Source organism: Xiphophorus couchianus, chromosome 4 (assembly GCF_001444195.1).
Source record: "Xiphophorus couchianus chromosome 4, X_couchianus-1.0, whole genome shotgun sequence".
Lineage (NCBI taxonomy): Eukaryota > Metazoa > Chordata > Actinopteri > Cyprinodontiformes > Poeciliidae > Xiphophorus > Xiphophorus couchianus.
In genome coordinates this window covers 1263667-1290743 of record NC_040231.1, presented here as the reverse complement: position 1 = coordinate 1290743, position 27077 = coordinate 1263667, and the positions used below count along the sequence as shown (strand labels likewise).

Sequence of the window (27077 nt, the reverse complement as noted above, 5' to 3'; positions counted from 1 at the left end):
TTCTGTCATTTGTAATTTATTTTTTTAAGAAAAGAAAGCAAGTAAAATTAATAAATAAATGAAGATCTGAGATTTTATCTTTATCACCCAGCCTGAGAGGAGCTGTGGAGCACGGCGGTGGAGGAGTCATGGTGTGGGCTTGGCAGTCTGTGTGGATCATGATCATGAGTTAAAGTGTGACAGCAAAAAACAAACATCACAAAAACATAAAAACCATCAGTTTCTGAGAAGAGAAAGATTTTATTAATTGGTGAATTAACCAGTTAAAGTCACAAAGAGCAGCTCCATGTTTCAAACATCCAGATCAGGGAACTTTCTTTTATCGTTCTCTTAATGACTAAAAATTCAAATGAACCAGTTCATGATTTTAAATAGAGAAATAATAACAAATGCAGGTTTTTAACAATTTTATGTTTATGTCATTATGTTGAAATATGTACTAAAAAAAAGAAAAATATCTGCATCCTCTTTCATGTTTATCTTTACTTTAAATTGTGACAACAGAAATGAAACTCCGGCTCTTTCCTAAAGTAGATATTTATTTAAGAAGTTGTGTTTTTCAAAAAGTCATGCCATTTGCAGCGCTGAGCGAGTTTTATTTGGTAAATCAGATCTTTAAGTTGCACATCTCTGATTTATTACAACGTTTGTCAGATTCATCCAAATGGAATGATTTCATAACTTGATTATTACTGATTAAAGGGAAATTATTATTTTTGCAAACACATTTTCTTATTTAAAACTACATAAACTGACTTTATTGTTGGAGTTTGAATTACTCTCTGCACAAATAAAACTAAAGAAATTGTGAAATTTACAGAAATACGATGCAGAAAAACCCGGAGGAGAAATAAAAATGATAGAAAAATCCGTCCAGAGTTCGTCTTCATTCAGCTGCAGAAATCAATTATCCACTCTACATGGTAAACTCTATGGTTCAGAGCTGCTTTGTCCCTGAACAGAGGGGTGGGGGCTGCCTGGGGTCAGAGGTCAGCAGGGGGACATTGTGTCATTTTATTCAACATCTGCTGGTAAACAACGACTTTCTTCTCCCCGGAGACTCTGGAGGAAAACCTTTAACTGCTTTGTTTGATGCTGTGACCTCCGGCTCTGATTGGCTGAGCGGCAGCTAGCAGCTCGCTAACGGTAGCGACTCTTCCAGTTTATTTGCTGGTTGTTATGGAAACTGAGTGATGAGTGAATATCAGAGCCGTAATTCCTGCTGTTTTTATAGCTCAGCAGATTTCTGACTTTTAAAATGTGTAAAATGTTGAACTTTCTAACCTTTAAAGGGACAGTTTGACTTTCCATTATGTTTTGATGTTATTCATGCATCATGCATGTTTGAGAAATCGTAGACTTGGTTCCTTCAGACTAGCCAGCAGCATTTAGCAAGCAGCCAGTGGAACTGCTGAGTTTATGGAGCTGCTGCTAAAGGGTTAATAGAGGAGCCATGTTGGGATGTCTGCCTGGAGGCGGAGCTTCAGAAAGAGCAGGAGTTCTTAAAGAGACAGACAGCCAATTTCAAATCAGGAAGTCAAATTTTTTTAAAGTCAGATTTTATATGTATTTATGTAGTTACTGATTATGCTATAAAGTGTAATATGGAAAACACAGGGTGTCCCTTTAAAACAAATCATTTTTAAGTGACGGGATCCGTTTAGTCGTGGAGAAAAATAAAAGAACTGAAACTGAACTGGGTTCAGAACTGGAGGAGTCTGTCCAGGACGGCTCCTCCTGCAGGTGGCAGAACTTCAGGTGCGTCCTCGCTGATGTTCAGCATCCTGCGGATTCAAGGGCGCCGGCGCCTGCTTCAGCACGCTGAGACAATGGCTGGAATTAAGCAGCGATTATTTCATTTGATATCTATTAATCTTGTTGGAGCCGTTGCTGATGTAATCCTGCGTGGAGCGCTTTCTGCTCGGGATGAAAGGATCACCGTCCCTTTAAAGATTAATCATCTCTCCTCCAGGACGACCACAGCTCCTGCCTTTCTTATTAAAATCCGAGCGCGACACTGCCAGGCGTTTTATCGGCCTCATAAAATATGCTGGGCAGCAGAAAAATTTCAGCCTGAAGTTTACGCACAGCAAAGCTCCAGTTAAGTTTTACTGTGGAGGAAGCAGAACCTGCTGGACCTTCAGCAGCAGATATGTGCATTCAGAACCGGAGCTTCAGACACGGATTCACACCTTCAGTGTTTAAATCTTTCCTCAGATTCTCAGATTAAGATCTGAACTTTAACTCTGTGAAAAAACAAGAACTTGATTTGTTGATGGTCGAGTTGTTCAGCCTTTAGCTCATTTACTGAAAGGTAAAATGCTTTTCTTGGAGTTAATGATTTCACATTGAATTATTTCTTAATATTATTTACATAAATCAGTTTTGAAACTGATCTTTGATATGTTGTCAGAGGAAAAAGAAACAAGTTTGCAGTTTTGGACCAGAACCGTATCCTGCCAGGTTGTTTTTGACGACCAGGAGCTTCGGTCCTGAATTTTAAATGATAAGAACATTTGAATTTTACCATTTGTTTGAAGATTTTAGAATTAATTTGCATCAATAAATCAGGCAGTTTCCACTGAAAGAGGAGAACAGTGTGACCTTATGTGATGTTTAGTTTTTCTTAAGTGGTTGTTGTTTCTCTCACATTAAAATAACAGCCAGCTTTAAGGAGAATTTAAATATTTCAGTTTTGATCTTAGAGAATTGAACGTTTATAAGCAGATTTTTGTGTACGGCGGGTTTTAGGGCCAGATGGACAGAATCTGCAACAATAGAGTCATAATATAAAGAGAATAAAGTTGTAGTGATGTAAATATGAATTTGTAACAATATGAGAAACCACATGTTAAGCTTTTCTCTCATTAAAATGACTTCCATCTTTATTTTCTAATATTATGACTTTACTAAAACATCTCAGTCTAACAGTTTGTCTCAGAGATGCAGCCGGTTTGACATTCTGGTTTTCCTGAATGTGATTTGTAGAACTGATGAGCAAAGTTTCCATTATTCAGACTCAGTTTGAACAGAGAAGTCAGTGAGCATGCTCAGTGTGAAATAAAGCCTCCGTCGTTCTGAAGTTCACAGGAATATAAATGTGATCACAGACATGTTTGTGCAGAGCGCTGCTGCCTGAGAAGAGAAATAAATCTGGAAGCGGCGACTTCGGCTCGCTGTCCGTTTGAAGGATGATGTGAAAAAACCCGCAGGAATGGAAATATGAGCCGAAACAAACTCTCAACATGCTGACAACATTCATCACACACACAATAATAATAACAGTAACACAATAAAATGTTTAAAAGTGGGTCCATTCTGTGTGACTGGGAGGAAAAAAGCTGAGAAAATGAGTAAAAATGACCTGAGTGGCTGAAATTTATCCTTACCTCCGTCTGCACCTGAACTCCTCACTTCAGCTCTTCACTTTCAGCAGAGCCACGTCCAAATAATTCAAGTTTTCATGAGGCTGTCATGCTCACAGCGTTTGTTCCTGCCTGTCTAGTCAACTTGTTGGTTTATGTTTGAGAAAAGACGACAGCAGAGTGAAGATCTGTGACATGATGCAGTATTTAGATCATCCTCTCCACATGAGCTGGAGAAACCGAGACAAAGCTGCTTCTGCTTCCTAACTCCACTTAGCTTCGTCTTAGGAAGGTTAAAATCTTCGCTTCTCCTGTGTCAACAGCTTCATGTGTGTTTGTCTGCACACTAATTAAAAAGTGAGCTGGAACAGAGAGGAAGCTTAGAACAGCATCTAAGATTGCTTTTATCCAGTTGACACCCAGAAAGCCTCAGTGCTACAGATTCCTGAAAATGGCCGAGTCCAGCTGACAAACAGAGAAACGCCTGTCTTTAGCTCCGCCGCGCCGAAAATACGCTGGAAAGAAACGTGTTAATTAGTCAACTCTGGGCTGCTGTGGAGGAGTTGCTCAAAGTTTTCCTGCTCTTTCCAACCCTGGATCCAAAAAACTAAACTAGCTGCTCTTAAATCATTAAAGTTGGAAAAGTTTACACACGTCCAATAAAGTTCTCACAGCTTTTCCTGAATGAAACACCGAGAGTCTGATCAGTTACTGATCATTTTAGATCTGAGCTGCTTTACACGTTGATGCTGAACCTGGTTCCATTCATTCATTCATTCATTCATTCATTCATTCATTCATTCATTCATTCATTCATTTTAAGTTCTTTAAAGAATAAAACTGTTTGTGTCCAATCTGCTTGCTTGCTATGTTTCCTCATCTTTTTTCGATATGTAGATTTTTTTGTTTAAAATTCCTTGAAAACATTTTTAAAGTAGCACCAAAGAATCAGTGATTTTGTTTGCAAAAGAAAAAAATCACAAAATCCTGGAAGGTAGAAATAATATTAGAGAAGAAAAAGAAAGCATGTTGCCACTGTAGCACAGCTATCTCCTGCAGGAAGTTGGAAAACAACAACTTAAAAATATATTTATACATTAACCAAAGGTTTAATGTTTAAGGAGGGAGGTAAGGATGGAGCCCTTCTGATTTTTGGAATTTTGTGATTTACACAAAATCAACAGATCTTTGCATTTTTCACACTGTTATATAATTGTGAATTTAATGCATATTTTTCACGAACATGGTCAAAACCTTTGGGTTTAGGTGATACTAACTCCAACCTGCAGGTGGCGGTATGTCTCAGCTTTACTTGATGTCAGTTTATAGTCGGTAACAACAAGTCGCATTTACCATCAGATAAAAAGTGGAAATATCGTAAAATTCCTTGCAAATGTTTCTGAATTAACGCCACAAAACCAAAACGTTTTGATTGAGAGAAATCACAAAAACCATCATGAATCCCTGGATTGACTGATTAAATTACTAAGGATCCTCTATGTGTTGGAATAAAAGGGATTTTCACTTTGTCCAAAAATAAATTCAACGGTTTTAAGGTCATGAACAGATTTTATTTCAAGTAAAAATGTATTTTTCAGGATTATTTTCATCTGGGGGATGAATCCGTTCTTCTTCTTCTCCTCCGTGGAGTTTTTAACTCTCCTCTCTTCTTCATGCCTCTCCAGGCGACGTCTTCTGCCTTATTATGAGATAACAGCAGAGTCATAAAACCACGTCCTGCTTTATTTCTGAGCGTGGCGTTGTTTGCTCTGAAGCGTCTGATTGCTCTCAGCTATAAGGTCCTGTCATAATGAAATATGAAACCATCTCAGGGTGAGAAATGAGCTCCTGAGCTTCCTTATCTGCCTGCTGTACAATGCAGATATCACTTCTTATCAGGACTGGGGAGATTTTAGAGCAGGTTGGTGAATAAATAAATAGTGAGAACAGTCAGAATGTAAGCTGTTGATAGATGAATCCCTGCCTTTCTAATGTTTTATGTAAAACTGGACCCAGTGAGGAAAATCGCAGCGATAGCAGCGGTTGTCATGGAGCATCAGGAGGTCAGAGGCTTTGTTTTTGTTCGCCGTCTCAAAACGTTTCTGACTTTAACCCTGAACCACATTTAACCTTCAGTACACGGATTTATTTAGACAAGAAATCTGAGTAATGGGAAAAAATCGAACATTTTTCATTAAAGATCACAACAAAACCTTCCTTTAAAAGTTTGTTTGTGCTGTGAGCCTTGATGAGCTTCGAGCCCCCGGTGAGGTTTTCCTGGTCCAGATTACTAATCTGGGTCGTCCTGTTTCTCCGCAGCGCTGTGTACGGAGGAGTGTGTCCATGGCCGGTGTGTTTCTCCGGATACCTGCCAGTGTGAGCCGGGCTGGGGGGGGCTGGACTGCTCCAGCGGTGAGTACGCCTCCAACACAAAAACTCACAACGCTGGAGACGCTTGGTTTTTCTCTTAAATGCACTTCCATCTTGTATGTGTGAATGTGTGAATATTCAGAGCAGATTTGCATTTAAAATGTGCCTTATTAAAGAATAGAAACAGCAAACAAGTAGGAATAAATAGCCGTGCAACAGAGGAGGAAATGTGCTTGGTATTTATTTCAGCAAGTGCAGAAACAAGCAAACTAAATTCAGCTTTGAGAAAGTAAAGTGAAAGGTTAAACAGTTAGAATATTAATATCAGGGTTGGGACTTTAACATGTTTATTTCTATTAATTAATTACACAGATTTTAACACAATTGACAAATTTTTGTTTTTTTACATGTCCTGAGATGGAACTCTGTATTTATGTGTTTCTGGTACGTCCGTAAATCTGAGGCACAAACTCCATCTTATCCAAAGTCAGCTGTGGACGACCGAGCTTCCAAACGATCTGATTGGACCCTGGAAACCATTGTTGTTGTGTTCAAGTTGTGCTAAAAGCAGTTAGCATGTCAGCGAAGCAATTCAAGCATAAAGTAGCATCTCAATGTTAAACATGTAGCAGATAATGCTAATGTCAGAGTCCACTGTCCACATTTCTAAAGAAGCTCCATGAACGATCAGAGAAACTCTGGGAAGCTGAATGGCTAGAATAACATTCTGCTCCCCTCTGATGGTTGAAGAGCAGATTAAAGTCCATAAATATCTCTGTTGATGAGCTCATATGTGTATTTATTCAATAATTTAGAAGAAAATTATTGAAGAATCTATCCCTTTAACCTCACTACGTCGACCTAACTGCCTCTCAGCTGATTTCATATTCAGCAGCTTCTCTCAGCTCCGTTCTATTTGAACACATTTTGATAAATACAGCTTTAGTTTCTAACGTCTGTCTGCTGCTGATAAAACCCTCTGCAGGATTCAGACAGGAATCAAGCATTTTATACGCAGCCCTTGATGGAGAAGTTGAAACCACCTTCAACCCCTGAAACAGACCAATCAGTAGGTCTGTGAAATGTTTTGTTTAGGCCACTTTGTGGCAAAATGTTGCTATTGATGTTATCTTGGAGCCGAATCAAGGCTGATTCGTCTCATTTCCTGTTTGTCTCCTCATTTCCTCTGCAGCTTCGGTGTAAATATGAGCTAAGGGTGTGTGTGTGTGTGTGTGTGTGTGTGTGTGTGTGTGTGTGTGTGTGTGTGCTTGTTTATGTGACTTTATGTGACCTGGCCCAGTATGTGCCTTCTGAGGACCAAAGGACCTCATGGGGACAAAAGCAAAATCATAACATTTCTAAAGTGGCCATATAAGAAATCTCAATCATGTTCAAAGGCCATGCATAGCTTCTGTTTTTATTTTATTTAGAAGTTCTTTATTATCTAAACGGCCTCATACTTTTTAGACATCTCAGTTTTTGCAGTGTTTAGTTATTCGACAATGTAGAATGGCAGCATCAATTTACATCAATAACTAACAGTAAGGCAAACGTATCAAACTCTCAACCAAACAGTTCATCCAGCAAGTGTGAAGCACAAACTTTTTGTACTGCTTAACTTTCTAAAAATAATTTCAAAAATGTGTATTTTTACAGCATTTATGAAATCGCATCATAACTTTATTAACTAATTTTCAAAAAACAACATCACTTTAGCAAAAAAGCAGTAACTGTACCCAGTGTTTTTGTTTCTTTTATCTCAGAGAGAATGCTTCTTCACTTAGCTAATTTATTAGTGAATCATATCAACAGTAAAGGCCATGTGTGCCATGTTCAGGCTGTTTCAAGGATATCATAATCCACCAAGTAAAACAAGTCACAATTTTCTGGGGGTTTTGGCAGCTGAAGCACCAAATACGCTGCAGTGTTCTCAATCCAACTCGTTATGGTGCGTTGAAACATGTCTGCATGCCTATCATAGTAACAAATTTACCTGGATGATAAATTAGACCAGAAGTTATTGTTGTTTTGAGACCATTTTCAAGTAATATAATGGTATGGGCATAATAATGCAAGAACACATTCTCAAAAATCAATAAACATTCAATCCTGATGAACATTTAACACAGGAACAACAAATAAAATAAATTATGAAGTCTTAAATTGTTCGTAAAAAAATAACGAGTTGAAGACTTTTGTCATCCAGTTTTTGATAGAAAGAGAGAAGAAAGAGAAAAACAATAAATCATGAAAGTGGAAATTATTGAGCTCATTTTAATTGATCATGCAATTAATTGATTTATTGCACATTAGACAGGGCTACATGTTTGCTAATGCATCTTTTTTCTCAGGGTAATTTAGCTCTGCAGACTCCACCAAACAGAGAATAAACTCCCCTTCAGAGAATACTTTGCCATATCTTGTAATTTTGTAGGGTTTAGCAAAGCTGGTCCTGACTTCTGTGTCCCTGGAAGAGTGGAGCTTTTTAAAAATGTTGCTGTCTTGGTTTCACTAGCTTTCCTCTGAAGCTCATCCTGCTCCACATCAGTCAAATTCTTGTACTTCTCTCATGTTTCATCTCATGGTTGCGGGTGAAATTGTAATCTTTAAACACTGTTATATGTTCTCCACACTAAGCACAGCTATACGCTCGATTTCAGCAGAGAAACATTAAGAAATCTATGCCTTGTAGAAAACTCTGCATTCTGCATCAGCTTTTTTCTTTTTTAACATTAGACATATTTAAATGCTAAACTAACTTCTTGAAAGGTATTCAACACATTTGATGAGGCACATCAGCAAATTTGCCTCAGCAAATGGGGTCTATTGTTTTCTTAATAAACAATTATGTTATTAAGAAAGCAATAGTGGCCTTCAAAATAAAAGTCCTATCATTATATTTTGTGCACCTATAAAAAACAGAGATAGAAGTTATCAATTGAGTTAATCTGAAGGTGATCTCACCGATTAATTGATAAGCGACATTTTTCTTAAAAACCTGAGTTTTGTCTTGTTTTAAGAAGGTCGACTGTCTTTCCATAACATGAAGGGATTATCTTTATTTTGTGTCTATTAAATACTAACTGAATAAACTAACAATTTTCTTTTGTTTTTTTCATATTAAGTTTAGATATATTTGTAAAATACAATAAAACAGTAACCTCCTCAGTTGCTGAATTGAGAAATAAAAGATGAGAAAAATAAAATATGTGAAGCGCTTAATCCTCCTGAACAGAGGAATATTCATGCAGGAAGAGCGCAGACTTTATCAACTACAAAGCACATCGGTAATTTTTGGAGTTTGTTGAGTGTTTATATTTCTAATAAGAACCGCATGAAGAGAATTTATCATCCCACTTTCCCATTCTAATATGACTGCCATCTAAATTTCTGTATCAACTGGGTTTACTTATGGATGACCAGTGGCGCCCTCTGTGGGATGGCGGCCAAACTACAACAGTAGAAGAAGATCTAAGTGGAAGTTATAAGTTAATCTATTGAGATAATTTTAATCTAATAAACCATTAATCTACAATCGTAAGTAAATTAATTGTTTACATCCTTTGTAATGGAATTTTTGTACTACAAACTGGTAGCTAAATTGTGTTTTGGTTAAAATTACACTGGAGGTGGTTGGGGTTTTAAATGCTGTATCTAAACCGAAGAGAACGTGTGTGTGTGTGTGTGTGTGTGTGTGTGCGTGCGTGTGTGTGTGTGTGTGTGTGTGTGTGTGTGTGTGTGTAGGCGTGTATGTGTGTTTGTTAAAGAGGGATTTGGGGTCCATTGGCTCTTAATGAGCCCCCTTCAGCGCCTGCTCCCCGTCTTTGTTTATCTGTTTTTATTGTCCCTGCTGGGCTGCAGCAGAGGTTAGGTAAATCCTCACCGAGGCGAACGATGAAGTATTGATTGGCCACAAAGTCCCAGTTAGAGAGAAGAAAAAGAAACCAAACACTCAGGATGACGTTAAGTTTCCATCTCCATCTGTGGTTGTTTATTTTATCTTAACACTGTCATCTGTTCCTCAGGTGAATCTGCAGGTGGGAAACATTTTTATCTGTTTCCCGCCTGCAGGAAAATCTCTTCAGTTGTGCAGTGAGAGCGAATCTTTCCTTTGACACAGACGTCGAGTTTAGCTGATTTTCAGATGTTCTAGGAGACAGTTCCTGTGGTCACGTTTGGTCTGTACTGCCGCTTTAACTCGGGACGAGAGCCGCCGCCTTCATGATGTTTGCTGTATTTCTTAAATTTAGCTGTAATATGTGTTGATAAAGGCCTAATGTGTCGGTACTGCAGACCGGCTGGTTGGAAACATGAAGCAGGTGTGATGAGTTAGTGGAGCAGCCAGGGATTCATCGATCAGCGCTTTTTAATCACACCTGATGAACATTGGTATCTATAAACAAAATAAAGCTGTGGAAGTTCACTTTCTAAGTGTGGAGTAAAAGTTTTCAGAACAAACTTCATAATTTGATATTTTTCAAGGTTACAGTTGACCTGAGGTAAGTTTTTCAGAGGTCAGCTGGGATCTGAAGCCACTCTGACTTCCTGTTTGGATGTTTTCTATCTAGAAGACGGAAAACATTCCAGCTGTCAGGAAAAATCGCCCACAGAAACCATCAGAAATCCCAGTCTGTTGTTCTGTCATTGCCTGCCTTGTGAGCCATGAAGGCCTTCGAAGTTTTCAGCTAACAGGAATAACCTCGCTGGAGGTAAAATTACGTTTCCTGTCCATCAAACTGTGGAGTCCTAAACTTCACATTTTTATAACAAAACCATCTGGATGGAAGGAAAACAAACTGTCCTGTAGCTGAAATTCTGCCTTTTGTCTGAACCTGTTTGTGGAAGCATTAGAGGTCATTTTTACATAATTAAATGTCATTTAATTTGATTGTTTAGTTACGTGTGTGACAGACGACGGCTAACCATAAGTAATATATAAAAAATTAGCTAAAATACTTATGTTAGCTACAAGGCTAATGTTAGCATGAGGGCTATCGCTAGCTTGTTGTTTTCCTCAGAGCAGGAAGCAGCGTCTCTGGACCTAGAGGACCGTCACCCAGTGGAACACGGACCGGTCAGTTCTCCAGATGTTCGGTGGAAAAGCAGGAACCATCAGAACCATCACCATCAGAGTCCCAGCAGCCAGACTCTGAGGTGGGAGGTTGCATCATGGTGTGGGCTTGGGTCATCTGCCTGCAGGCCGGACTCCTCCTCATAGGGAAACATGTCGAATTTGGAAACTATAAATGGGACAATGAACTTGGACATGATTATTAACTCACTGAGGCCCAGAAAATTCTTGATGGAGAGGTTTGGTCTTTGGATGGACGGAGATGTTTGGGCTCAGTTTTGGACCCTGGATGGATGTAGAGGTTTGGCTTCTGGTTTGGTCTCTGGTTGGTTGGAGTTTGTTCCTCTAATTGGAGCTCTGTGGAGGTTTGGTGAAGCTCGAGAACTCAGCAGCTGAAATCTTGATGGTTTGTCAGACATTAAACTCCGTTAGAAGGTTGAGAGCTCTCAATGCCCGGCTGCTCTTTTATTAGCACAGCTTTAAAGTCCGCACAGGTTTCCATTTGTTGTCATGGAAACAGACGTCTCAGCAGTTTACTCTAACCTGCCTTTCTGCTGATCGGCTGCTCTGTTTGGTTGTTTTTCCTTTAATGGATGAAACTTGACAGTCTGGGATGGAAAAAGGAAAAATGTGATTATTCATCCTGATAAAGAGCAACAGGAGGCTGAACCTGTTCAGCCATCAGGACCTGCAGGGAAACAGAAGAGGATGCAGCAGCAGCAGCATCTCCCTCTGCTTCCTCTACGTCTCATTGATGCAGGTGGAAAAACAGAAAATATTCCCTGAACAGAAGGAATCTAAAATCCTGCATGGATGTTTCTGTTCGGCTGACTTTTCCAGTTTACCTCCAAAGTGTTGGGAAAATCCCGTTAAGGTCCGGCTGTGGATCGCTTCGCCCCTTATCGCCGCGCCACAGTGCAGCTCTGAGCTGCAGAGTGATGGATCTGCAGCTCTTCATCTCTCCTGGCATGTGTGTGTTCCTTCATGCTGTCACTTCCTTCAGCAGGAGAACACATCAGTGTGCAGGAAACGCTTTCCCAGCGGCCCAGAGTTTGTTTCAGTCTCCTAACTTCTGCTTCATGCCGCCACCTCTGGCCCTGCAGGATTTTATTGCGTTGCATCATCAGCTTGCTTTGCTTCGACTGAGACGGAGATAAAAAACGTCTCATGTTTGTGGGAGCGGCAGCAGAAAGCAGACTGATGCAGAAAATCTTCAGAAATGCAACATGGCGACACATCTATGCTCATTTTCTACTGATCTGTTTTAAAAGATTTGATCCCTGAAATGACTGTTGAACATGAACCAGTTCATCATTTTATCATTCAAGCACATAAACAGACTCCCTGTTGCTTCACTTTTACCCTTTTATTAATAACAAACTATAATTTATTTATAAATAAATGAATTAGATAAAATAATTAAATATATAAATAATACAGTTAAAATTATAATTATAATAGTAATTAATTAACATAACAAATTCAACCATATTAAATCATAATCATATTATATTATAAGAAATAATATATGGTGCTGAACATTATATATTACAATGTTAAAGAATATGACTATTTTACATTAAAGGATTGAATTATAAAACATAAATATTAAAATAATTCAATAATAAAATAAAAACAATCATGATATATTTATTATATATTGTTCATTTTATGTATATGTAACTATATTAATCAATTAAATTATATATAAAAAATATGTCATAACATTTTATTGTAATATATAATATATTACATAGTATGTGTTGGTGTTTATAAATTTAGAAAAACTAAATATAAATATGCAATATTAGCTATTTACTAAATAATTAAATTATAACATTTAACAATACCTGTTTGCTTATTATATATTGTAACAAATTATAAAAATAATTTGTTACAAACTGCAACCCTTGAAATGAACTTCTGGGGATTAAAGGTCTTTTTTGTAATAAGTTAAAATGTAATTTTAAAAAGCCTCTTTATGGCTTTCCTGTTGTTTTTAAACACTTGTTATGATTAATAACAGTTTTCTCTTTATATTAAAAGTCAACGCGTCATTTCCTGATTGCTTAATGAACTTTAAAATGTGCTTTGCGGCAGCTGAATCGTTGTCATCCTCCCAGATTAAAGCCGTTCCTCCTGCATCACCAAACATTTGTTCATGAAACGCAGCAGATAAAGAAGCTCCAGGAGGGAAAAGCTGCAGCTTTGCAAGGTGAAACACTTTAAAGAAGCCTGGAGTAAAGCGAGGCGACAGGTTGGAGACGTACGTGACAGGATTCCTGAGTCGTCAATCCCCGGCGGTGCGGGGCAGCGCCTCGGCGCTCTGAATGGGATGGGAAGGTCATCCCTCCTCTGGGAGACAAAAAGAAGCCAATTCCACCTGCAGCAAGCAATTGACTCTGGGAGGCATGAAGTAAGCCCCAGCAGGAGCTGAAAAGGAGCAGCGGCCCTTCATGAAGATTACCTCCTGTATCAATTAGACGCCGGCGCTCGCTCGCCTTCCTTAGTTAGTGTTTTTATCCGGGAGGTCACAAAGTTCAAGGGCTTCAGCCGGAGCGCCGGGCCCCCCGGGACGCACCGGTGTTTTACATTTCCCTGCAGTGAAGTCAGAGCAGAAAGTTAAACTGATGGAGTTAATTAGCAGCTGAGAGGAGACGAAGCGCCTGATACTCGTGTCTTCATGTCTCCTCTGCTGATATTCAGGTCCAGAGCTGAAGATCTGATGAGTTATGAGTCCTTTCTGCTGTCTGATCGAAACGCTCTGCGTTTTTCATCTGCGGTCTCCTGACTGTTCTTTAGATTGTTGCTGTTTGTTTACATCCTGTTTTCCAGGGATTTTCCTCGTTGTTGCTGTCAGAGTAAATGTGTAATCATAAAACTTCCTCCTGCCAGTCAATCCAGGCTGGACTCACTAAGGCTGCATCAGTCCCACCAGCCATGTCCAGTCGGCTTTAACCTGACTCCGGTCCGCTTTAACCCGACTCCGGTCCGCTTTAACCAGACTCCGGTCCGCTTTAACCCGACTCCGGTCCGCTTTAACCCGACTCCGGTCCGCTTTAACCAGACTCCGGTCGGCTTTAACCCGACTCCGGTCCGCTTTAACCAGACTCCGGTCCGCTTTAACCCGACTCCGGTCCGCTTTAACCCGACTCCGGTCGGCTTTAACCCGACTCCGGTCGGCTTTAACCCGACTCCGGTCGGCTTTAACCCGACTCCGGTTCGTTTTAACCCGACTCCGGTCCGCTTTAACCCGACTCCGGTCCGCTTTAACCAGACTCCGGTCGGCTTTAACCCGACTCCGGTCGGCTTTAACCCGACTCCGGTCCGCTTTAACCCGACTCCGGTTCGTTTTAACCCGACTCCGGTCGGCTTTAACCCGACTCCGGTTCGTTTTAACCCGACTCCGGTCCGCTTTAACCCGACTCCGGTCGGCTTTAACCCGACTCCGGTTCGTTTTAACCCGACTCCGGTTCGTTTTAACCCGACTCCGGTCCGTTTTAACCTGACTCCGGTCGGCTTTGACCCGAATCCGGTCCTTTTAAACCTGACTCCGGTCGGCTTTGACCCGAATCCGGTCCTTTTAAACCAGACTGTGGTCCACTTTGACCCGACTCCGGTCCGTTTTAACCCGACTCCGGTCCGCTTTGACCCGACTCTGGTCCGTTTTAACCCGACTCCGGTCCGCTTTAACCAGACTCCGGTTGGCTTTAACCCGACTCCGGTCCGCTTTAACCCGACTACAGTCTATTTATATAGGACTGTATATATTTATTTATTTAATAACTTAACAGTTAAAAGGGGTTTGAATTTAAAATGTTGCTTATTTTGTTGATTAAGATGTGATTAATTAATGTTTAGTGGAGTCAGACCTGGTTTATGTTACCTCTTCCTTCTATCACAGCCTTCATTAGCTGCAGCTCTCCGGTTTGTAAATCGTCCCTGCTGATGTTTCCTTCTGTCTGGTGTCTTAAATCAGGGAGTCAGCATTCCTCCCAGACCCTGTGCCGACCCCCCAGCCCGGCCCGGTTCTGGCTGGGAGGTTAATGAGAGTCAGTGGAAACCTTTTCACCTCCTTCTCTGTTGCTCTCACTGGACATGAAACTTTCAGCAACGACTGGAAAATCCTCTCCTCAGAGCGGCGAGGTCTTCTTCTCTAAAACAAGTTTTAATTGTCTCGTTAAGACGCTGTCGTCGAACATCCAACTGAACCCAAAGATGTTTTTATCTCATTGTTTTTGTTGGTGTAATCTGGACTCTTCCTCCCCGCCTCTTCATCGCTGCTCATTAACACAAACGTCATTAGGTAGACAGGACCTGTTGCCTGCGTTGGACGGGTGAAACGGCGAGGTCAGCCACCATTATCCGGATCCTCCTCTGGGTTCTGTCCCTTCCTGGACCCACTCAGAGGAAACTGACTTGTTTATGCCAGACTGAAAGTTTCACTGCCATGCAGAGTCATTTAGGATGTTTCCCTCCTGATAGTCCGGTAGACTCGGTTCTATTAGGACCAAAACATTTAACATCTCCAGCTGCTGTGGTTCTCTCTCTCTCTGCTCTGACCCAAACCAACCTGTTCCCCTCCTGGCCTGTGGGGGCGCTGCACCAAGAACCACTGAAGGAAACAACACAAAAGCCTCTAAAGACACTGAGAGCAACTTCCTTCTTCACCAGATGGAAACAAGATGGAGGCGTCAGATTTTAGCGGTGGGAGGATTTCTTTTTAAATTGGCTAAAGACCAGAAGTCATTTCTGCTGCTAGCGCTAGGCTAGCATGTTAGCTTTAGTTGTATTTACCCAGAATGCCCTGCGCTGTAGTCTACTTCCTGCTTGTGGAGCAGTCTCTGGTCTGCTTGGCGTTCACATTCAAACCGAAGCAGAGTTCACTTCAACAAAACCCAGACCGAGGTCTGGAGGACCAGAGGTCAGAGGTCGGTTAGCATTCACACCTCACCAACTGAACCGGACTTTGACAAGGTAGATGGACTGGAGTTGGGTTAAGGCAAACTGGACGGGTCTGGTGGGAATGATGCTCCCAGTATTGTAGCTTTGCATCTTGTTTCTGTGGAGTAGCTCCATCTGTAGCGTTAGCATCTCAGTGTCCATCAGTGTTGCTTTAAAGCTGACCTATTTTCTGCCTTTGACAGGTTGTTATAGATCTATCAGAGTTAGAAAGTATGTTCATTAGATTTTATGCACAAAATCATTCTTATATAATGATATTTCAGTCAGTTCAGTTCTTCCTGCGTTGAGCTCCTGTTTTAGGGCTTCTGTCACTTTAAATCCAAACAAGCTTTGGCTGGCCACACCCCCAACTCAACGTTTACACTCACACATGAAAATGACAGCAAACAGATGCACAATTATACAACCAGACATATTTGAAAAGCATAAGTGGAGTCTCCTGCACAACCAACCAGAATGCAGTAAATGGTTTCTGGATGGCGAGTCAACAACAAAACTCTTGTCTTTTCCAGCAGCCATTGTACAGAGCACACATTGTTGCTAGGTAACAGGCTAAGCTTGCTGATTTGTGACGTTACATTCCAGAGGTTTTTGCCTGAACTCACTGCCAAAGAACGGCTGCGTGTTTTTTGTGCTGTTTTTAGAAGCAGCAGAAACACAAATGGAAGAATAAAAACGTGACAAAGTGAATTATGCAGAATAATTTAACTTTAATGAACGGACCAGGACCTCTCGGCATCCCTGCTGGCAGGTTCTGGTCCGTCCAGACTGACCCGGACTCAGCATCCCTGATCATCCAGAACCTGCAGAACATCCAGCTCTGGGTTCATCCTGCTGCCAAGTCCAATTACTGCCTGCAGCTGCATCAGCATGCTCCCTCCTTCACCCCCCTCTGTGTCTGCTCAAAATTAATTTACCAACAAAACTTTATAATCAAATTTCACCGCAGTCTCCGAAAGACACCAGCTCTGTTTCCGTGGCAACGGGCGGGCGGCCGGCTGCCGCCGGGAGGCCGGGATCTTCCTGCTGGGCCGGAGAAAAACGAGCCTTCAGCGTTTCCTGCCGGTCGGCTGAATTACAGAACCTGAAATGTCACTGCGGGTGTTTGGAGGATTTTCTGCGGCTTCTCGTTCGGAAATGGTTTTGATTGCAGAGCAACTGAAGCGTTTTCGCACAAATGTCAGAATCTTTTCTGACAATTTAGATGAAAATTTCAGACTGAAGCTGAGAGGAACTTCATCTTGTTTATTATTTCTGCTGGAGTCGGGCGACTTCAGAAAGGTCAGAGGACCGTTTCAGTCCCGACTTCCTTCAGAGGCTTCAGCGGCGACCTCTGACCTCTCTCTCCTCAGCAGCAGGAGCTAATCAGAGGTCAGCCAGCAGCAGCACACCTCAGCGTCTAACCGGCAGCGGCACCAAACCAGGACTCAGCCAAACTCTGGTGACATCACATCAGGCTGCCTGGCAGCGTCCATTTACACTTTTATTGTTAAATTTTCCTTTCCGATATTTTTCGGGAAGCAGCTCAGAGTTAAAACGTTTGTTCGTCCTCAGCAGGATGAACTTTGACCTCCTCTGCTTTACTGAATGTATTTAATTCAGACACATTGGAGGGTTTCTGGCAGGAACTGCATGTTTAAGGTCATGCCACAGTTAGATTCAGACTTCCAAGCTCAGGCTTTGACTAGGCCACACCTAAAGGTCCCAAACTGATGGTTGGAGTCTCTGAAGGGAATGGCGCCCTCTTTAGGCCTACTTCCTGCTGTCAGGCAGGTTCTGCTGAAATTATGGCCGAGACATGAACATTGATGTTGATTAATTCATTACATGGATATTAACACGAGTTTAACATAATTATTCACTTTTTAATGCTTGTTGGGGTTTTTCAGGCTGGAACTTTTGTGTTCCTGTGTTTCTGGTACGCCTGTAAATCTGATGCACATCGCTATGGAAACGCTTCTCTGGGATTAATTTCTGCTTCTAAATGATCTGATTGGACGCTGGAAAATATTATCGTTGTGTTTAAGCTGAGCTAAAAGGAGTTAGCCTGTCAGCGAAGCTATGCTAGCCTAAAGTAGCATCTCAATGCTAAACATGTAGCAGCTAATGCTAATGTGAGCGCCCACATTTCTACAGATGAATAATCAGGAGTTCCTGCAACTCTGGGAAGATGAATGGATAGAATAAGACTTCTCTCCGTTCCGAACTGAGCTTCCAAAATGGGTTTGAATTGAAAATGTTTCATATTTTGTTGATTAAAATTCGACCAAACAACAAACCGTGAAAACAAACCGTTGTTTTCCTATCAAACTCTTCTTCCTCCATCAATCTTCAGCATCTCAGATCAAGAGGAGCGAGGAAGAGGAGTGAGGAAGGGCTGCCTCGTCACCTCAGAAACCTTTTCATTACCCGTCCTCCTCCTGCTGCTGGGGAGCCCAAACTCATGACGGACACGCCATTAAGGAAACTAACGAGTCGACCACTCGGCGCTCGCTCCTCTTCCTCCTCTCCTTCCTCTTCCTCTCCGTTTCTTCCTGATTAATTTCCAGAGAGGCTTGTTTACGGCCTTTCAGCTGAAGAGGCCTCCTCTCCTCTCCTCTCCTCTCCTCTCCTCTCCTCTCCTCTCCTCTCCTCTCCTCTCCTCTCCTCTCCTCTCCTCTCCTCTCCTCTCCTCTCCTCTCCTCTCCTCTCCTCTCCTCTACTCTCCTCTCCTCTCCTCTCCTCTCCTCTCCTCTCTGACTTTGAAAATGGACTGGAATTATTCATCAGCCTTCTTTCTCCACTTTACATTTTCTGGGAGAAGAAGAGCGTAAAAAATGGCCGCCACCCTGGTTTCTTTCTTCCTTTCTTGCCGAGTTCTTCTCCTGCGGTCGTTTTACACTTGAAGCGGTCTTGACCTCGGTGAAGGGCCGGTGTGAGAGCCGCTCTGTTGTCTGCTGCCGATGCCCTGAAGCCGGACGGAGCCACTCCAGCCGTGGAATTACGATGACACTCGACTGACCCTTTTATGGAGCGGCTGTCCTGCAGGACGAGACGCGCTCAGAAACAGAATGAGAGCAAAAGCTTCCCTTTGGATTCAGCTGAAAGCAAAGTTCAGCAGAATTACAGCTGAACCAGAGCGGCTCGCTGCTTTTATGGATTTATTCAGCAGGTCTGTCTGCTTTTAGCTGTTTGACTTTAAAGATTTAAAGCAGCTTTTATTTCAGCTCTGAAAACAACCTGCTTGAACTGGATTACTGAAGTACAGAAAATTTAACTACCAGATCACTGGAAATAAATTCAGGATAAATCTTTTTAAAGATAAAGTTTCTCATTATAAAGAAATGCAAAAGTGGAGAAACGAGAACGTTTCTCATAACGAGAACAAGAAAACTTTCTGACAACATGCAAAACTCATCAATAGGAGAAAGTTTTTCATTAAAATGAGAAAACAATAAGATACAAAACCTGCTAAACAAAAAGAACCTTTCTCTGGTAACTAGAAGCCAAACTCAAACGGAGGAAGAGAGCTGACAGGAAGTAGGCGCTCTTTCAAAGTAAAAGCCTCCATCTTCCCATCTACTCTGACAGACTCCCTCCCCGCAGCATGATGCTGCCTCCACCGTGTTGTTCTGTAGGGATGACGATGTTTTTCTCTCTGCTGGTTTCAGTTCATCAGTTCCGGCTCTGAGACGTTTCCTGATAAACATTCAATCCAGTCTTTCTTGGTTTTAATTAGTTCAGTGTTTTTAATTTTTTTTTCTCGTCTGTAGATTCTTTGATCATTTTTTCTCCTCAGAGATTCTTCCGGTTTCCTTTGTTCTGTTTTTAAATCATTTTATGATCCAGAAGTTTCTTAGGAAAATGGTGGAAACAGAAACTGCGTTAAATCTTCTTCATCCTCCTCCTCCTCTGACCGGCTGGATGACACCATCAGGCGTCACCTCTGCAGACTCTCCGGGCGGGTCGGTGGGAGGACAGCCTCACGCCAGCAGCCATTAGACCTGATCTCAGATTTATGCTCCAAGTTTGCGTAAAAAGAGATCATTAAAATGTAATTACCCAAGAAGAAAGCGCGGGCCGAACGCGTCCGGCGCGCGCACTGATACCATTAAGTGATGAAGTGAAAGCTTGTCTCATCTCATGCATCATCCCACACCAAAGTTGTTGACGAACGCTAATGGCGGCAATTATTTAGCGCCAGAAAACACGCAGCGTCCTGAAGCGGCGGCTGCCCGCAGACCTGAGCATTGATTAACGCGCGGCCACTTCCCCCGCTTATTATCTGGACATGAAAATGGCCTCATTAACAGGAAAACCTCCATCACACACACACACTCACACACACACACACACACACGTCAGTGTCACAGTAAACTGACGCCTCACTCCAGGCCTGGCAGCGGGGGAAGTGTGTCATCCATCCCGGCTGTCCGGCGGCGCGGCGCGGCCATCGACCGTCCGGCTGAAATATGCTGCCTCTAATTACAATTATTAATTGGAAAAAGGAAATCAATGGCTGTGAATTAAACAGCAGCCTGCTTGTTTGCATGTGGGTCATCTGTCTCCTAATAACTCAGCTGCGTTGACACGGTTACCTCCAGCGCCCCGCCCCCACCTGCTGCTGCTTCATTGTTGACTCATTTGTCAGCAGCCGGACTTCCTGTAAAGTGGAGCTGGAAATTTAAAAAACATGGAAAAATGCAACAAAAGGACAATTCTGATTATAACTCAGCAAAATGAAGCGTCCATAAATAATTTTAATGTTTATGAGTCTCATTTTCTGTGGCGATCAGCAACGAGAGCTAATCACTAAGGATTCATTTAATTATTAATCTACTAAATGCTTTTTCTTCTAATTAACTAAATTATAACGATTGACAAAGAAATACACTAACATTAAAAATAATAGAATAGAATTAGAATAGAATTCAACTTTATTGTCATTGCAGTGTCACAAGTACAAGCAACGAGATGAAGTTTGCATTTATCCAGAAATGATGATAATGATAATTAACTGAGTCTCTTGGAAATTTTGCAGCTTAATTTTTCTTTTTATCCTTCAGCTTCAAACTGGAAGAGAAAATGTGCAAAAATCTCCAGATTTATATCTAAGATAATCTTTATTTTTATCTGTTTTATGTATTTGAAGTTTAAGCTGCTGCATAAAACTGAAAATGAACAAATGAGTTTGATTTCAGCTCCACTGCTTATTAATATCAGGAGAATCAAGAAAAGATGAAAAAATGTTAACATTTTTCATCATTTAACTTTAAAAATCGTATTTCACTCAGTCACTTCCCGATGCCTGACTTGTTCTCTTGTCTTTCTCATTTTGAATACACCAACAGGGTTTGTGTTACATCATTTTCTGTCCCATGGAAACAGGAAGTCCAGACGTAAAGTTTCTAAACACTCTAAAGATGTCGGCGTTAGATTCCACTGCTGCATTAAAAGGTGAATTTATTTGAATCATTTTTACTCCCGGGCATCTACAGGATGTTTTTATGTGTTTGTGGGATCCAGATGTTCACACATCTGTAAGTAAACTGAAGCTAAACTCTAATAAAGAGCCGATGTTTCATTCTTCCGTCTGTCCCTAAAACAGAGCAGCTGGTCGAACAACCTGAGGAACATTAAAGGAAAAAGGAAAAAATATCTTCATTGCACATGAATATTGATAATAGAAGAAGAGCGAACATGAAAGACGTGCGGAGACACGGCCTTTTAGAGGCCGGGGACGGAGCAGCGTTAATGGTGCTGCAGGGAGCCAAACAGGAAGCTTTAAAGAAACGTAATGAATCAATAAGTGCAGGAATAAAAGACATGCATGTAAGAGCAGGAGGACAACCTGAACAATGGCAGCAAAAGTGCAGGTGGAACAAAAAGCTCTAATGCTCAACTTCCAGTCGGTGATTTTAACTCCGTTTTGAAACAATGACGCAGCGGAGACGTTCAGACGTTAATGTTGCTTAATGCTTCATTCAGACGTTTCAGCAGAGGCCATCAGCCTGAAATGAGGCTGGACGCTTTGCAAACTTTAATCAAATCTGGGAAACTTCATTAGCAGTTCTGCTGAGGTTCTGCTCTAACTGGAGGGAAACCTGAACATTGTTCATTTTCACCACCACCGTTCGTTTTTTATACAGAATTCAAAATACGTTCTTAATGTTTGGCTTGACGTGGTTTTTAGCTTTTCCTTTTAGAGGAGACAGAAACACACTTGCAGAATAAATCCTGCTGTAGCGACCTGTGCCTTACCAGAGGCAGGAAACCATCTGCTTCCTGACATGCAGCTTCTACTTCCTGTTTACTGCAGCTGCTTGATTCGCTCCACATGCCTCTAATTCACGTTTTGCTGTTTTTGGTGACATTTTAAAAACATAAAATGTTATGGGAAACTGAAGGATCTGAAAATGATTTAAGCAAACAAAAATAAAACCTTTTATTTCTGATAATTATCAGTCAGTTGTGGAAATTTAATGCAGGATTTATTCATTCAGAAAAGCTAAAATAATCATTAAAGCTGCTTTTGTTACAGCTATATTTGTAAAAATTTGTTGCTTCTGTATTTTATTCACTAAATTATTAGGAGCCAGGTGAGAGAAAGAGGGCGGGGCTTACAGTGAGGAAGGAGTCACCTGGTCTCCATAGCAACCATGAGACCCCAGCTGGTTGTTTGGGAGTCATCCCAGTAAAAACATTTCATAAACATGGAGTTTATGTACCTGGGACTGTGGAGTAAGGAGGAGGATGTGTGGTGCTGTGGGCCTCTGTCTGCTGCTGACATCATCAAACAGCAGAACATCTGAAATAAAACCTGCTGGTTTTAATTAGCTTTAAAATGTTTCTGATCCAAATCCAGCAGGTTCCAGTAATCCTGCTACTGGGATTAAATCTGAGGCTGGATTAAAACCTACAGCAGGAGGTTTCTATTTTATGTTCAGTTTAAAATATAAAACATTTATTCTGTTGATTGTTTGTTTTTGGCTCCAGACTTTTGTCCAGTAAAACAAATGAAACCTTTTATTCCCTTTTATTTCATGGCTGAAAGATGAGAGAAATCCATTTAAACAGCTGCAGCAGCGATTTAATGACGGCATCAATTCTCCCTGCACATTACCAAGAACAATTCAAACTACGAGCAATAACTTTAATAAAAACTTTGTATTGGGACTCAGTGAAGTTAAAAAATGTCAAATTGGCAAAAAACTGAATTTTGCTCCAAGCTCTGGTTCTTCTGAAGTGACTTTGTGTGGAATGAGCAAAGAGCTGCTTTTATTTCACTTATTCTGCTTGAACAAATCAGGCAAATGAAGCAGAGAGGAGAAAACAGCTGAGACAGATTCACACGGACAGTCAGGAAGTCAGACTCCAGATGAATCAGTGAAACCGTCGGCCAGGAGCTCGTTTACATCCAGGAACCGCGCAGAACGAACCAGGAAATTCACCTTCAGCTAAACTGGAGGTCGCTTTTCTGCTGAGTTGATTGAAAAATGTGACTAAACATCTACAGATGAAATGTTTCTCATCAAGCAGATCCACCGACTGTGGAAACTTCTAATTAAAATTAAATTAATTCTAACTACAATACACTAAATGTTAAAAATGATGTCAATTAACCGAGTCTCAGATTTTTGCAGCTCATTTTTTCAAACTGGAAGGAAACAAATCATATAAACCTCTAACTTTCTACCTAAGAGATTTTTATTTTAATGTGTTTTTGTACTTAAAGCTGAAAATGAACGAATGAGCTTGATTTCACCCCAAATGCTCATTAATCAGGGAAGGAACAAGAAATGCAGCAAAATTTCACTCTAAAAAATCAGCTTTTGATTTAATTACATTAATTTAATTAAACCTGTATGGAGGACCAAAACTGACAAGATTAAAAATAAAAGCAGAAAAATCTTTTTCTGCTACTCTTGAGGCTCAAATTCTAACTTTTTGCTGAAATCTAATTATTTCTACATGTTTGCTGCTCCTGCTAATTAAACCCAACTGCAGTCAGACTTCTGTGTGAACGGTTCCAACCCAAAGCGACCCAAGAAGAAGAACATAGCTGTCCTCCAGTGGCGCTCTTTTTAAAGATGGCCGCCGTCTCTGAAGCTGTTGAGAGCCACAGCAGACGAAGGAAGCTGATAAACAGAAAGCTAACTGCTAACAGCAAACGACCGTTAGTGGAGCTGCAGCTTCTGACCCGGTTCTGTTTGGATGTGGAGTCGGACCAGGACGTTGGGATGTGATGCGTTCACTGACAGTCTGCTTTCATCACTTCATTATGATCATTTTCAGTTGTTTGCATCTGGATTTACCGTCTGTCTTCTTCTGCTGCTGAATTAAGACGCATGTCTCACATCAATGACGGAAAAGTCGGATAAAATTCCACCTGAGCGTTCAGCCTGCAGACGTTTTGAAAACGTAGCCGTCCTCCAGTGGCGCTCTTTGTATGGCAGTAAAAGGAGCGCCACTCTTTTAGTCCCAATAGATCTGGAAGCAGCTCAGATCGTGAAAAGATCAGACTGCAGTGAAAAAGTCGGATCTGAGTGTGAATGTAGCCTGAAGCTCACTTCCAGAGTGTTAAGTTTCCACACAAAAAGAAACAATGTCAGTCAGACAGACAGACAGATCACCTGAAGAGTCAGGTGAATCAACACACAGCCCTGTGGTACTCCTTAGGGAACGCTGCGTAGCGTCATTTAGCATTGATAGCAGAATAAAACCTGAACGCTGCTGTCTGGATTTGTTCCATCTTGTTGATCTGAAGCCTGCGGGTTTGATTCCAGCTCCTGGCTAAAGAGTCGTCAGGCTGGACGCTGAACACGTAAAGCGATGACGGCGTGGCCGAGGCTTTGAGTCGCTGCAGAGTAGAAATGAATGATATTGGTTGTGTCGTCGTTCTCCAGCGGTTTTCTGATTAAAAGCGAGCAGCAGCAGCTTCCTCTGGGCTCCTGTTCATCAAACTGCATTAAGTCCAGATTCAGCCTTCAGAGCGGCAGTCATGATGGGATGGATCAGCACCAAACAGGATCATCACTTTGCTTTAAATCCTGCTGACTGGAACTTTAAGAAGGAATTAGTTTCAGTTTGTTTCTGTAAGAACAACAAAGCAGCAGTTTTAATTTCTTGAAGTGTCCTCCAGTCGTTTCTCTCTAAGCTGCTAAAGTCTCCTTCCTGCAGGAGAAGCAGAACGCTGTGACTCCTTTAAAACCTGGAATCACCTGAAATTGGCTCCGACTCTTCCTGGACTTCATTTCTCCTTCTGTGAACCTTTGAGTCTCTAATTGTCTTCAGTTCGTCCTACTGAGTCCATTATTCACCTTCATGGCTGCTTTCCTTTCATTCCTCCTTTTTAAAGCAATCCTTCTCTTCCTCTGGGTTTTGTTTTTTCTGCGTTGCCGTGTTTCAGACGTTGATGAGTCAGAGCCGTAATGACCTGTAATTGCTGCTCGGTTTCAGCCTCCTGTCGGCCGACTCGCCGCTGTTTGTAAAGAAAAACGTTCCTCATGGTTTAAAGGTTTAAATCCGTGGGATGGTGAGGCAGCCAGCAGGCAGAAGTGCTGATGATTCCTGAACACGTTTTATTTCCTCCAAACATGCAGTGAAACCATCGAGTAAAGAGTTACAACGTCTGACGCGTTTAGAGAAACCAGCAGCCGAGTTATCACTTCCTGTCGGCTTTATCAGGCTCTCTGGCCGTCATGGAGGAACTTCCACCGCTGCTTCAGTTCAATCAGGAACTGAGCTCTGCACTTTGACTAGGCCATTGTATCTGTCGTAGAGTTGTTGTAGACATCAGTCTCATTCAGGTTGATTAAAGACAAAATGTGCAGCAATGATGCAAACTCCATAAAACACAAACATAAAAAATGAATACAAACAAAAACGGCTGCAACTGCAGGAAAAATAACAGCAAGAGTAAAACGCTGCTGATTGTCAGCACTATAGCTGAAAAGCTAGCTATGCTAACCATATAGCACTAATCATAAACATTAGCTCTGCTAACGTTTCACCGCTACACCAAAATGGCATTTAGCAGAAGCTAATGCTAAAGTTCTAACTTCAACCATTTTCATAGTTAGCTAAAGTGCTAAACAAAAAATTAGCTATTAGCGCTGAAATGTTCCCACCACTGAACGACCTGAACTCGCTCTGCAAAACGTAAGTCCTCCAGACCACTAGGGGGAGTCTATAATATTACCAGAGTAAATATGCTGCTGCTCTATCATATAGTGAAATACATTTTATGACTTTCTTTTGGACGTCACGTCCACACCACTCCCCCTAGTGGTCTGGAGGACTTCCAGTTTGCAGCGTTTTCCATTTTGCTTTTGATTTTTGTGTTTGCAACATTTGTTTGTTTTATATTTTGTGTCATGTATAAGTTTCACTGCTTCTCAGGTGTGATGCCTTTTACTGCCCTCATTAGCGGTGTGTCTTTGACATCCAGCCTGAAAGGACTAAGATGTGTTCACTGACCAGAGAAAAATGAGACTTTTGAGTTCACAGTTGGGTCAAAACCAGCTGAATTCAGCTTCTTTCTGTCTGTGTGCATCTCTCCAGTTATTTTACTGTAAATTATTCTGCTGTAGTTATTTTACGCGGCTCTGATGCCTCGGTCGGAGACGCGTTCTGGTCTCTGCGGCGTTTTTCTCAGAAACCAGAGAATCAGCAGCTTGTGGGTTTATTATTGGCGCTGAGAGGTGAGAGCCACTGTGGACAAACCTCCAAATGATCCTGCAGCAGTTGGCCTTTGCCAGCCCATATTATGCTGCTCTTAATTTAGTGCAGAAAGTTCTCCTTAGTGCCAGCGAGCTACTCTTGATCAAAGTCATTAGTCACTTGATTTGGACTCTTTGCTGCTGAATAATTGAGGCGGTGTGAGGATAAAGGATTTGACTGTGCCGGCTCACTAGTTAGAGGAAGTGAGCAGAAACTCTCAGTCTGAGAGAGAAAGACGGGAGGAGGGAAACGGCGGACAGGAAGAAGTAAATTAGGGAAAGATTGAAAAGGAGGAGAGTGTTGATGTGATGAATGCGTTGTCTGCTCTGTCCACCACAGTCCTGATGAAACATTTAGCGCTGGAATATCTGTGAAAGCGCCACCCATGACTCCAGAAAAACATCGCCTCCTCCATTTATCCTCCCGCTGGTCGTAACGTTTCCCGGGTTTCCTCCTAACAAATGGCCGTTCACTCAGTCCCTCCGCTCAGCCTATAATCATACATCAAACATAGAAGTGCCTTTCTCAGATAAAACACAATAATATGTTTTTTCCGTCCCATTAGCTTCCCATCAGGTTCTGGAATATTTCCACGATTCATCACC

At 41.5% G+C, this 27077-nt stretch overlaps 1 protein-coding gene across 3 annotated transcripts in view; it reads left to right on the top strand.

The window, feature by feature from the left end:
- LOC114143667 (multiple epidermal growth factor-like domains protein 11) overlaps positions 1 to 27077 on the top strand; it is a 90930-nt gene that overhangs the window by 27780 nt on the left and 36073 nt on the right. For all 3 annotated transcript variants that reach the window (XM_028015938.1, XM_028015936.1, XM_028015935.1), the window contains exon 5: positions 5685 to 5777. In XM_028015938.1, the coding sequence (XP_027871739.1) occupies positions 5685 to 5777 (93 nt within the window). The remainder of the gene's footprint in view (positions 1 to 5684; positions 5778 to 27077) is intronic.